The sequence below is a fragment of the Stegostoma tigrinum genome, chromosome 4 (assembly GCF_030684315.1).
Source record: "Stegostoma tigrinum isolate sSteTig4 chromosome 4, sSteTig4.hap1, whole genome shotgun sequence".
In the NCBI taxonomy this organism is placed as follows: Eukaryota; Metazoa; Chordata; class Chondrichthyes; order Orectolobiformes; family Stegostomatidae; genus Stegostoma; species Stegostoma tigrinum.
Window position 1 is genome coordinate 96345529 of NC_081357.1, and position 13647 is coordinate 96359175.

The following is a 13647-nucleotide window of genomic DNA, read 5'->3' on the forward strand; positions in this document are numbered from 1 at the left end:
AGATAGTCAGGAGATGAATTATTTACTGCAGGATTCACAGATTCTGACCTGCTCTTGTACTCAGTGTTTATACGGTCAGTCCAGCTCAGCTTCTAACCAATGTAACCCCCCCCAGGTTTAGTAGTAGAGGAGCCAGGAACGATGATGCCATTGACTGTCGAGGGGTATTAGATTCTGCCTTGTTGGAGTTGGTTGTTACCCGACATTTTGCAGGGCAAGTGTTACTTGCCACTTGTCAGTCCAATCCTGGATGTTTTCAGTCAAAGTACATTTGGATAGAGACTGCTTCAGTTTCTAAGGAATCATGAATAGTGTTGAATATTTTGCAAACCAGTGAACAACCCCACTTCTGACGTTATGATGGAGGGAAGGTCATTGATGAAGTAGCTGATGGTGTTTGGGCCAAGGACACTGCCTGAGGTATGACTCCAACCACAGAGTTTTCTCCCAATTCCTGTTGACTCCAGTTTTGCTGGGGCTTTGTGATCTCATGTTTGGAGAAAAGCAGACTTGATGTCAAGGCAGTCACTCTGACCATACCACCATACCTCTGAAATCCAGCTCTCCTCTCCTTGTTTGAACCAAGGCTGCATTGAGGTCAGGAGCTGAGTGGCTCTGGTAGAACCCAAACTGGGCAACACTGGGCAGGTGCTGCTTGATAGCAATGTGGATGACACCTTCAATCACTTTACTGATCGAGAGTAGACCAATGAGGCATAAATTGGCTGGTTTGGATTTGTCCTGCTTTTTATGTACAGAACACCTGGGCAGTTTTCCCTATTGCTGGTTGTTGTAGCTGTAATGGAACAGCTTGGTTAGGGGCCTGTTAAGTTCTGGAGCACAAGTTTTTACCATTATTGCCTGAACATTATCAGAGCCCATTGTCTTTGCAACGTCCAATGTTATCAGTCATTTCTTGATATGACCATAACATGTAGGAGCACAATTAGGCCATTGGCCCTTTGAGTCTGCTCCACCATTCAGTCATGGCTCATATGGCTTTTCCCCATAACCCCTAATCCACTTACAAAGCAAGAACCTATTCATCTCTGTCTTAAATACAATTAATGACTTTGCCTCCATAGCCCTCTGAGGAAATGAGTCCCACAAATTCGCCACCCTCTGACTAAAGAAATTACTTATCTCAGTTCTAAAGTCTGAGGCTGTGTCCTCGGATCCTGGTTGATCCTAATAGTTGAACCATATTCTTGTCCACCCTATCCAGGCCTGTAAGTTTCAATCAGATGCCCCCCTCAAGCTTCTAAACTCCATCAAGTACAGACCCAGATTCCTTAAGTGTTCCTCACATGGCAAACCCTTCATTCTGATTATCATTCTTGTAAACGTCCTGTGGACCCCCTCCAAGGCCAGCACTTCCATCATTAGATACAGGGCCTAAAACTGCACACAATATTCCAAATGCAATCTGACCAGACCTTTATAGAGTACCAACAGTACATCCCTGCTGTTATATTCTACTGCTCTTGAAATTAATGCAAACATTGCATTTGCTTTCTTAATTGCCAACTAAGCCTGCATTTTAACCTTCGGAAAACCCTGAACTAGGACTCTTAAAACACTTTGTCATTCAGATTTCTGTAGTTTTTCTCCATTTAGAAACTGGCCTATGCCTCTCCTCTTCTTACTAAAATGTATATCCCACATTGTTGTCCATCTTCTACTTCTTTGTCAACTCTCCTACCTTGTCCAAATCCTTTTTCAGCCTCCCTGTTTCCTCAATATTACCTGTCCCCCTACCTTTGTATCATCTGCAAGCTTAGCAACAGTTCCTTTGTCCAAATCATTATTGCATAACATGAATAGTTGTGGCCGCAACACTGATTTCTGCAGAACTCCACAGGTCACCAGCTACCCTGCTGATATTATTGAAAGAATCAAATTGGCTGAAGACTGACATCTCTGATGTTAAGTACTTTTAGAGAAGGCCAAGACGGATCTAGTTTCACTCCTTTGAGACTTCTTTTGCATGGTTTGATGCAATTATGAACCATTTCAGAGGGTAATCAGGAATCATCGCTGTATGTCTGAAGCCACATATAGACCAGACTAGGTCTATATTTCAGAGATAATAAGAACTGCAATGCTGGAGTCAGAGATAACAGTGTGGAGCTGGAAGAACACAGCAGGCCAGGCAGCATCAGAGGAGCAGGAAACTTTCCTCCTCTGATACTGCCTGGAACTTTCCTGCACCTCTGATGCTGCCTGGCCTGCTGTGTTCCTCCAGTTCCACACTGTGTTATTTAGGTCGATATTTCCTTCCCTAAAGGATGTTATTAAACCAAATGGGTTCTTAAGACAATCGTCATTGATTTCATTGTCATCATCTGACTTTTAATTACAGATTTATTTAACTGTATTCTGCCCTGATCGGATTGGAACCCTGGTTTACTAGACCAATCCCACTTGGTCATCACCTCCCCAAAAGAGAGACTTCAGTACAACAGTGTGCAGTGCAATACTGAGTGCTGTTTGTAGGTTTCTAAATGCAACTTGTTGCCTTTTACTGACCTGTGTGCCCACTGCTTTAAGTTGTAAATGAGCTTGCTGCATTGATGGCAGTTCACAGTTTGTAATTTGCTGTTTGTGATTTCAAAATGACTGTGGTATATTTTACGATGTGAGTTATTTGGGTCTTCCAATCAGTGTCTATTTTTTGGAATGCCCATTTGTACAAGTTTTACATTCAGTCAGCTGTGCTTTATGGCAGTTGAGCTGTGTTGATGAGAATGCCCCCATTTCATTTATCCCATCCTTGCTATCAGACTGCATTTTAACTCTCCAGTTGGAAGTAAAGTTTTACTGCAGAAAGCTGCTGGCTAATGTGAAGCTTTTTCACTTATGCATTCTGTCTCAGTTCTAAAGGTACCTGAATTGTTACTGAAGTTATTTTGGGGATATAGAGTATTGACTTTGTTCTAAGGACTGCTAATTAAATATTTAACAGTGAAGCGCATTTACTTTTTGCATATTTTGTCCGAAGGATTGATGGTCTGAAGACTTAAAGCGATAGAACAACTTCAGAAACTGCCTGTCCTACTTTGGGACTTTGAAGTGCGATGAGACGTTACAACATTCTGCATTGGAATTTCAGCCTAAAACACACATTTGGTGATCTAAAGTGGGACATGACTCCACAAATTGGTTCTCAGAAGTGAGAATGCTGTTCAGTGAAGCACACTGGCATTTTATTAAAATCACTCTCCCCCTATAGTTTGAGTCCTCAATCTCCAACCATTACTCTGAATCAACCACGCACTGCCATTTATTACCCATTTTTGCAAGGATTATGACACCATGTTGTTTGAAGTGAAGGCTGTCCTTTCAGGATAGCATTCTCTGGTTTGAATCTTCACTTTCTGTGTCATAAAATTCTGGAAGGAGGTACATGAGAACACCATCACTTCGAGGTTCTCCTCCAAGTCACCCATCTTCCTGATTTGAGAACATATTGTATTATTGTCATCATCACCGGGTCAAAAAATCTAGACTGTCCCTAGCTGATAGCATACTATTAGTACCTAAACCACTACCTTTATTGTTCATCTAAAGACAGATGGAAAGTTCTAATGATATCTACATTTCAAGATGAATAAAAAAAAGCACAACATTTTCCAGTGGCCAAGGTAATGCTAATGCAGTAAAAAGAGTTCTAGATTAAGTCTACTCAGAGATAGTAAGAACTGCCAGTGCTGGAGTCTGAGCTAACACAGTGTGGAGCTGGAGGAACACAGCAGGCCATGCAGCATCAGAGGAGCAGGAAAGCTGATGTTTTGGGTCAGGACCCTTCTTCAGAAATGGGGACATTTCGGGTCGGGACTGTTCTTCAGAAAACGGGGACGTTTCTGAAGAAGGGTCCTGACCCGAAATGTCAGCTTTCCAAATCCTCTGATGCTGCCTGGTCTGCTGTGTTCCTCCAGCTCCACACTGTGTTATCTAGATTAAGTCTAACTGAGTGAATGAGACCGCACATAGTCGTGTGCTTAATTTTGATCATTTGAGAATAGTTATAGAATTTGAAGAAGGGCTAGAATGGGAGAATTTAGACAGAATTTTAGGATCTAACAATGTATCCCTTTTGAATAGCTCTAAAACTTATGTTGCTTCAATCTAAAGTCTGATTACTGAATTTTGGATCGTTTGAATAGGATCAGTATGAGCTGTTGTCATCTATAAAAATTACAGGAAGCGTATTATTTGGGTGAAGGAGTTCATGTGGCTGAAGCATCTGAATGTGCCAAACGAACTTCGTTCCATTTTGGAGCTAATTACAAATAGGTGATTGGGTAATTCTCTCACCAATCAAGCTAAGAGCCCACATTGCTGTCAGTGACTGGGACTGATCTTGAAATTCTAATTGAGACTTTGTTTGTTTATCTACCCAGCAAACTATCTATTTATAAGGTTTGTCATGTAAGTCTTGTTCTTGTCACAGCCAGCCTCCAGCTGACTAGCTGGCAAGGTGGCATCGATACTCGCTTCATTTCACACTGGTTCTGCATCACTGAACATCCAGGGAATAAGACAGACCAAACCAAATTAACCAAACTTTTGCTTCAGCACGAAGAATGCAAATAGTTGTGAAACAATTGTCAAAAATTGGGCTAATTGTTATAGTTTAATGTTGAAGTGAGCACAAGCATACAATGTTTTCTTGTTTCTTCTTCCTGGACAGAGTATGGAGCACCTGAAGTTTCTGAAATGGAGCAACAGAAGTTGTTTGCCCTAAAGGACCAGCTATTAGGTGAGAACACATTCTTTACATTGAGACTTGAGCTGTTTCAGAAAGCTTCTTTGGTATAAAACAATCAGTTCCTTTTGTGTTACTGACTTTGGAAGCTAGTTGCATTATGAGTTAATACATTTTTTGATGAATAAGGGTACTCCTTGAGAAAATAAAGATCTGAATGGGGTAATTTATAGAGATATCTGGAATATAAATGCACAAGTTGTTAAAGTAGTGATGCAGGTTCATAAGGCAGTTAAAAGGGACACAAGATTCATTTCTTGCAGGAACAGAACAAAATTCGAGAAGTTGTGTTAATCTTATGTTGAATCAAAAATTAAAGGACACTTTCAGTAGTATGCAGAGTTCTGGTTTCCATATTACAAAAAGAATACGGACACACTGCAGAATGTGCAAAAAAAGACCCAGGAGATCCCCAATTTACAAACATCTGACTTAACAAACACTCATACTTAATAATTTGGTACCAGACAGGGGTTTAATTTTAAAGATGCGATGCAGATTTCCTATATGTGCAAACAGACTCCAGAACAGAACCCGTTCACAACTGAGAGACTGCCTGTAAAGGTAATACCATAACTAAAAGGTTGTAACTCTCAGGGAAGTCTTCAACAGATTAGAGAACTTTTCCCATGAAAAAAAAGGTTGAAGAGTGGCTGAATAAATTTATAAAGCAGTTTGATGTGGTAAGCGTAGAGAAGCAGAAACAACATCTAAAACTAGTGGCCATATGTATAGGATGGTGGTGATGCAGTGTTGTAGTTCATTCAGGGAGTTTGAGTTGTTGTGGCAACAGGCACTTTTACTTGCATGATGTTGTCTGGAGCAATGGATAGTGACATTAGAGATTCCACTACTCTTTCCAGCAAATGGCTGACCAGGAATCTCTCCCACAGTTACCATTAGAAGGATTTGCAGATTGGTACTCTGCTTGTGTGACAGCATATGAACATACCATTCCATCCTGGGGAGAGAGTCAAATTTAAACTTTCTGGCTCAAATTGGAACATTACTAAATGTGCCATAAGACTTCTATATATACAATAGTCACTGATAAACTCAACAAGGAATATAGGCAAATTTTTAATCCAGAGAGTGGTTAGAATATGGAACTCACTAACAGTTTGGGGTGAGATGAATAACAAGGATGCATTTCAGGGGAAACTAGTCAAAGAGATGATGGGGAAAGGAATGCTAGAAAAAATGATAAGGCTAGATGAATAGATGTAAGAAGAGACTCTTGTGAAGCCTGAACAATAACAAATGGGTCAAATGACCTGTTTCTGTGCTGTACCTACTCTGTGAATTTGTCCGTTGCTCTTTCTCACATGCTCAAGGGTAAAGTTTCTTGTCCACTCTGAGGCAGTGCCGAATGTTTTCAGTCACATTTGCTGATGTCACTGGTTACCATGGCTATTGTGATCAGTGTCAGACGACAATATAATCACCTGAAAAAAATCCAGAAAAACTAGATTTTGTTTTGTTCTGGGAAGAAAAAGTTCCACCTGACTGAAGTGAAAGCATTTTAGGAACTTGTTTCTTTCTTGTGCTCAGTGTAGCCCTCAAAGAGGAAACAGGTGAAGTGAGTGGTAAGACAGATTCAAGAAAATTGTTTATTAATTTGCCTCAACAGCTTTGACTATTAGGTGTCCAGACAGCCCAGATCAAAAACTGTTAGAGAAGAAACTGCCAGGTGAGAAATAAATTTCTAATCTACCATGCCAAAATAAAAGCAAACTAATTACACCTCCTTACAATGTGCCATTTTTTTACTCTCATCTGTAACTTCCTACAGCCTTGCCACTCTGTCTAATCTCCTCCAACTGTTACAACCCTCCTTCCATAACCCCTTGAGCCCCTCAAGCATCCCTCACTCTAACCTCCTCCAAAACCTACATCTCTCCCTAACTTCCTGTAGGCCATACAGCCTTCCCTCCCTCTTTCTTACTTCCTTCAGACCATAAACCCTCTGTCACTGTACCCCCCTCTGGCACCTATAACTCTTCATCTGTCTGTAATTTCATCCAGCCCCTACAACCTTCCCCCTCTACATAACTTCATCCAGCCCTACAACCCTCTCTCAAGTTCTAATCTCCTCCTGTCCTATCATTGACAATGATATTTGAATTGCTTCAATTTCAACCTCTTCTCCATCCACAATTTTAATTGTTGCATCAGTGGTGTTCTTGGCTCTAGCTATTTAAGGTCCTAAGCATTGGAATCTTCTCTCTAAATATCTCAATAGTACTGTCTTAATTTAATGCATTCCTAAAATCTACCTCTTTGATCAAGTTCTGTCCTAATATTTCTTAAACCAAAATTTATCAGTTTGTTGCTCTGTGAAGCACTTTAGAACTTATACAACATTGTACGTCTGTTTAAGTCTAAGCTGTTATTGACTCTAAGCCTTAGAGTCTAAAGCTTTGGAACCATTTGCTAATAAACTGAACTTTGTGTTCTACTGGCTGATGTAGACTCCATGACCATTCAGAAAGTGAGGGGGCTGCTCCATCGATTGCTCAAAGTTCCGGGTACAGAACTAAAGTTGACGTACATCAGCTCAAAGGTGAGACATGCCATGTTAAAATGTCAGCGTATTTCACTGTTGTTTTAATCATAATCTGATTTACAATGAAACTCAAACTCATAATGAGTAAGATGAACATCAAAAATTGATCCATCGTAGAATGATATCACTCTGATTTGTTGAGCCATTCAAGGGCAGGAATTGATTTTGGGAATTTGCCAAAGTAGTTGATTTCAAACAGGTTCTCAAACAGACTGGGTTAGGAAAGGGACAGTTCTTGTCTCTATTCACTCAGTGTCACAAGTAGGGCAGTTCTATGCCTTTTCAGCACTTTGCAGTTCTTGTAGCTTATATTTAGAAGGAAGTAGAAGAGAATAAACTTGTAACTCAGGAGTAAAATGCAACTTGGGAGGCAGAGCAAAATCATTCAAGTAGTGTAATTGGCATCACAACTGGACACCACACAATTTTGTTTTACATTGACCTTGTAATTGTCCGTTTCCAGCCTGTAAAATCTAAACTGTGACTATGCAGCCATAGGTTACTTGGAGTGAAGGCCTCCATTGTGAAAGAGCTGCTGTACAGTATTGTGAAGTATTATGCTCACACACACTGCAGTATTTTTGCAAACTGCCACCCAGTTCCTATCTAGTGGCTTACCCACTAGACAATATTGTTTGTAGATGAAGATAGTGGAGAGCTGATCGTTAAGGAAAAGGTGGGGATGATTGAGCGGTCTCTACCAATGCAGCAGTAGCAGCCAGATTCTTAACCAGGAACAGGATTGCTTTAATATGCCTCATTTAGGCAATGTCAAGACTGAAGCAACACTTTGCAATACTGGTATAAAATATTTTTTGTATTTCACTTTTAAACATTATAGATTCTGGCAATCATACAGCAATAGAAAGTTGAAGATTATTATTGAAGAAATAAACTGAATTCTCGATGAGAACTCAATGAGGGTACATTGTTCTTTTAATAAAGATCAGTATACTGTATAAACTCAAGTAATTGTTGATGTTTTCTAAAAGTCAATCCCTGAAAAATCCAATTCTTCTACTCATCACCACTTGCCAATTGAATTCAAACTGGCCCTTGTCCAAACCTGCTCATTCAAAGATGACTGTTCAGCTCCTTATGTCTGTGCAGAATAATAAAAATATTTTCTAGCTCTTTTTGAGGGTCGATTGGTGAGAACAGTTTTTGACCTGGGAACATCCGACTGATGTACTGCCATAAAGAGTTGGGTAGTGAGACAATAGCAGAAGCTGGATTTTAATCCCTCAAAAATATTAAACTATTAAGTCAACTATCTACTTTTTGAGTGAAAATTTGATCTCAGGAATTGACTTTACACAAGTATATGTGGTATATTCTGTAATTAATAATTCTACAACTAATCTTTTAACTTTTTTTTTCTTAGATGGACATGGAAATAGATATGGATAATGACCTAAAGCCTCTTTCATACTACTCCATAGAAAGTGGAGACTGCATATTAGTGCGATGGTAGCTGCATTGACTTAGCAGGTTATATATAAAGGAAAGGAACCGTAACACAGAACCTTGAGTGAAGGTATTTTTAACACGGTCCCAGCACTATTCAAGAATGTGATCCCATACATGCAACTTTGGAGGCATTACTTCTTTATGTCTGAACTTAAAATAATGCTGGCTAGTTGCCTGTCAGTGGACAGCGATTTCGTTTTGTGCCAGCCTTGAAGCTACAGAATGTGATATGGAGTTTACAATGTCCACATTATAATTTGCACCTGTATCAAAACTCTCAACTTTGTATTTAATTGTTTTTGGTAAAAAAAATAAGATTTATCGTTACAGGATAAACCGTCTGGAAGATGTGGTTTATAACAGTTCTAAAATTAACATGTTCTATTTAGCGATGGCACCAAATATTTACTGATTATTCTAATGCACTCTTTCAGTGGTTAACCTCATACTCCAGCAATGTTTGTACAGTAATGGTTCCAAACCACTATAATTTGAAATGATTTGAAAGGTTCAACGTTGTGTCTTTTGGTAGTTCTGGCATTTGGCCTTAATGTTAATGGATCGGACTCTGATTCATACGCTTAATAAGCATTTTAACTCCAGCTACCTTCTGTACATGAGTTTAGATAATTCTTAGCTGAATACACTTACACACCCAAAATTCCTCCTTGCCCCTACAATATGAACCTGTAGTGCTTAAACTGGAACTGTCTTGGTAGTGACTGTAGAATGGACTCATGCTGAAAGCATCTTGTCCTCCCAGCTATATTGCACAGAGCAGAGGAAAATGTTGAAGGAGTGATAAAGCTTTAAAAAGAGAATAATGTTCTACGTATTATTGGGGAAGATATATTTATAAATCCTGCATCAAATAGCACTCTATCAGAAAGTGGAAGCTGTTGGGAATAATGCATATTTCAGTTTATGGTCATTCCTGCCATAAAGTATAATTTTTACATTGTATATATCCTGCATTGTTTTAAGTTAATTAAATAGACTAGTATTAGTTTTTTTTAACATCTATATATCCACACCTACAATGTGACCACATAATCCAATTCTAGACTTTGCCCTTGAATAGAGACTAGACGACAGTTCACTTTTGAGGGTTGTTGTAATGTGGGAACGTGCTGGAGTTTTGTATGAACTGTTAAGAGTGTTTCCTAACAGTAGAATATGTCACCAGAGGCTGGGCTGTACTATGCTTCTCAATTTCCTTGTGTGATGTTGAGACAGACATTTGAAAGATTGAAAAATAAAACCAATAAACTATTTACATCTTGAAACAGTAAAAGTGACAGTTGAAAACTGATCTTCCTACCCCTGTCCCTTTTTGTAGCATGCCTGTTGCCTCAGACCTTATAAACTAAGTACGTGTGGCCTAAACTCCAAGGTAGGTTAGTTGGATCAGAAACATTAACTTCTGTCTTTGCAGATTCCACCATTTTGAGTATGTCACCTCCAGGGTTCATAATATCTCAGAATGTGTAGAATATTACTCTCATTTAAAGCTTTCTGTCTGGAAAGTAGAGTCTCCTACATCTTTAAAGGTGTTTTATGTAAAAAGTTGTGGATTACAAGAGTTCGGATTACATTTGACATTGTTGCATATTTGTATGAGGAACCTATGCAAATATAATAAAAGGTTTTTGCTGCTGTCATGTTTTCATTCCTTTATTTAGTGTTACTGTTCAGGAACTGTAATTCGGTGGCATTGCATTGAGGGCTGGTTTTACTTAGTGCCCAATTTACATCGGACAAAAGCAGTCCTATTGCATGTTTAATGGTTGTGTTTGTATGATAATCTGTAGCAAGGTGGTTGATCATCGTCTTGATGGACTATCCAGCCTCTGACCCACTTCCCAACAAACATGATTTACAACAGCTTCTGCCACCAGCATCCTGCTCTTCCCCTCATAGTTGGGAACATTATTATATATTACCACTCACAGCATGAAACTGGTAAACGTTAATTTTAATTTTGTAGGCACTTTTTGTCTTAGCTTAAATTTTTTCTCCTATTGACTTGTGCTAATATTTAACTTTAATATTTCCCAAGAAGATTCTAAATCTTCAATAAGATCACTTCTGAACTATCCTACGTACTACGTAAACATCCAGACCCTTTCAGCAAGGGTTAGCTGTCCCAATCTCAGTTGCCTGTCAACATGGTACCTGGTTCACTAATTAGCTACTTGAGTTAAACCCATACAGTCATAAAGCACGGAAACAGACCCTTTGGTCCAACTCCCAAATTTTCCAAACTAAACTTGTCCCACTTGACTGCAATGGTCCATATCCCTCTTAAACCCTTCCTATCCCTGTACCTATCCAAATGTCTTTTAAAAATGTTGTGTCTGTACCTGCATCTACCACTTCCTCTGCCAGATCATTCCACGTATGAACCATTCTCTGTTTTAAAAACAGTCATGTCCTTTCTAAATCTTTCTTCTGTCACCTTAAAAACATACCACCAAGGGGGAAAGACCCTCGCTATTCACCTTATCAATGCCTCTCATGATTTTATAAACCTCTTTAAAGGTCACTCCCCAACCTCCGTCACTTCGGTGAAAAAAAAGCCCCAGCCAATCCTTATAATTCAAACCCTGCAGTCACAGCAACATCTAAATCTTTTCTGAACACTCTCCAATTTAATAATATCCTTCCTGTAGCAGGGCGACCAAAACTGTACAGAGTACTCAAAGTGGCTTCACCAACATCCTATATGACCACAACATGGTGTTTCGACTCCAGTACTCAAAGGTCTGAACATTGAAAGCAAACATGTTAAACACTTTCTTAACCACCCTGTCTACCTGTGATACAACTTTCAAAGAACTATATACCTGAACCACTAGGTCTGTCTGTTGTGGACCACTACCCAGAGCCCTACGATTAACTGAATAAGTCCTGCCCTTGTTTGTTTTACCAAATGCAATACCTCATAATTATCCAAATTAAACTCCATCTGCCACTCCTCAGCCAATAGGCCCAATTGATCAAGACCCCTTCGTAACCTCAGAAAACCTTCACAGCTGACTATAATGTCAGTTTTGGTGTCATCTACAAACTTACTAACCATGCCTCCTAAATTCTCATCTGAATTGTTTATATAAATGACAAACAACAGTAGACCCAGCACCAATCCCTGCGGAACACCACTGGGTCACAGGCTCCAGTCCAAAAAACAACTCTCCACCACCCCCTGTCTCCTATCGGCAAGCCAATTTTGTATTCAATTGGCAAACTCTCCCTGAATTCCATGTGATCTGACAACATTCCACATAGTAGACTATATAGTAAAGGCCTTCAAAAGTCTATGTAGACAACATCTATCACTGTTTTCAGTCTTTTTGGCATGTTCTCAAAAAATTCAATCAATCAAGTTTGACTAAATACAGAGATCAGAAGCTAGGAATTTTGTGGTGATTAATTCATATCTTGATTCCCCACTACATGCCGACCATCTAAAAGACACATCTTGGAAGTATGATGGAATATTCCCTACTTACATTGATAATTGCAGCTCCAACAATACCGAAGCTTGACATAATCCAGTACTAAGGAGGCATTTGATTGCCACCACATCCACAACCAGTATTCACTCACTTCACCACAGTGGCAGTAGCGATGAAATCTACAAATCGCATTGCAGGAATTTGAAATTTCTTTGGCAGTACCTTCCGAACCTATCACCATTACCACCTATTTGCCTTTTTCATCACTTGCCCACCATGAGCTCCCATCTGCCAGTTTTTCCAAACTGCAATCTTAAAGTTACAAATGGGGTGCATTCTACACTACCGAGCTCTGCTACCTAATTTAATGTTATCAGCATACTTGAATATCTGAGTCTCTTTTCATTTATGTCATTGGTAACCACAATACAAAAAAACTAAGGCCCCTGAGGAATACCATCAATTTGGGTGTACACCCATTAACTCCTTTCTGTTTTGTACTTTATCCAGTTCACTACATTTATTGCTTAAAACATTTTCCACTCCTTACCTCTTGAAGTATCATTTATTTTCTGTTCCTTTTCTTGATTCTAATTAATGTGGTGTAGTTTGGTGTGGTGGGAGGATAGAAAATGATTTGGAAAACATTTTCCCTCACTTACAAAAATATGTAGGTTTTTCTACCTTTTGTTTGATTGATCTTCTGTTAACGTCTTGTGTTGAAACACTCAGGAAGGCTGTGTACAGCCGATGACACTGATGATACAGTGCCAGTTCAGAATCAACCTGAAAATGGTGCGAGCTCAGTAACAGTTAAAAACCCATGGGGCTAGTGGAGTTGGAAGATAAGATAGATGGCTCCTTTTATGAACACAGTTTCAGTTCAACTGTTAGCCAGTTTATCAAGATTGATTCCTCATCTTTCATTAAAGGACAGACTGTAGATGGACAAGTGAAGTAAAATGTGATGTGCTGACTCACAATGAAGATTACCCGAGCCAAAAAGATTTTTGACATTTGCTGTGACTTGCTGAAAATTCACTGGCAATCTCATTTTTGACAGTGGCAGGGGTTTCCACACTCCTCCTTGTTCTTCCACAACTCAAGCAACTCCTTTGGAGAGTACTGTGGGGATGATAGAGCACCGTGTAGACACTTTTTTTCACACAGCCAGCGAGGATCCTTATCAGCAGGATGGTGGAGGAAAAAGTTGACATTTTAGTACAACTATAATAACATACAATAGATTCAAAGTCAAGATTAAAGAAGTGACAGGAAAGGCTTTTGTGAGAGAGAAGGATACACTTGAGGGTCCATAAATAAGAGTGTCATCGGTACATCCAATAAGGAATTCAGGACACTTCTCTTTTCACAGGGATTAGAAT

At 39.4% G+C, this 13647-nt stretch overlaps 2 protein-coding genes across 8 annotated transcripts in view; one reads left to right on the forward strand and one right to left on the reverse strand.

The window, feature by feature from the left end:
- Window positions 1-10460, forward strand: part of tbce (tubulin folding cofactor E) — a 62081-nt gene extending 51621 nt beyond the window's left edge. For 3 of the 4 annotated variants that reach the window (XM_048530290.2, XM_048530288.2, XM_048530289.2), the window contains exons 14-17: window positions 4694-4762; window positions 6399-6458; window positions 7240-7331; window positions 8719-10460. In XM_048530290.2, coding sequence (XP_048386247.1) covers window positions 4694-4762; window positions 6399-6458; window positions 7240-7331; window positions 8719-8808 — 311 coding nt within the window. In that variant the 3' untranslated portion in view covers window positions 8809-10460. Of the gene's footprint in view, window positions 1-4693; window positions 4763-6398; window positions 6459-7239; window positions 7332-8175; window positions 8256-8718 lie in introns of those variants that run through there. The other variant, XM_048530291.2, reaches the window with a different exon arrangement.
- b3galnt2 (beta-1,3-N-acetylgalactosaminyltransferase 2) overlaps window positions 3909-13647 on the reverse strand; it is a 34316-nt gene continuing 24577 nt past the window's right edge. For 2 of the 4 annotated variants that reach the window (XR_007247487.2, XM_048530295.2), the window contains 2 exons: window positions 13244-13444; window positions 3909-6213 (listed from right to left, as the gene is read on the reverse strand). Coding sequence is in view for 3 of the 4 variants with exons in the window: in XM_048530295.2 (XP_048386252.1) it covers window positions 13252-13444 (193 nt within the window). In the remaining variant the exon portion in view is untranslated. The other 2 variants (XM_048530294.2, XM_048530293.2) reach the window with 1 other exon arrangement.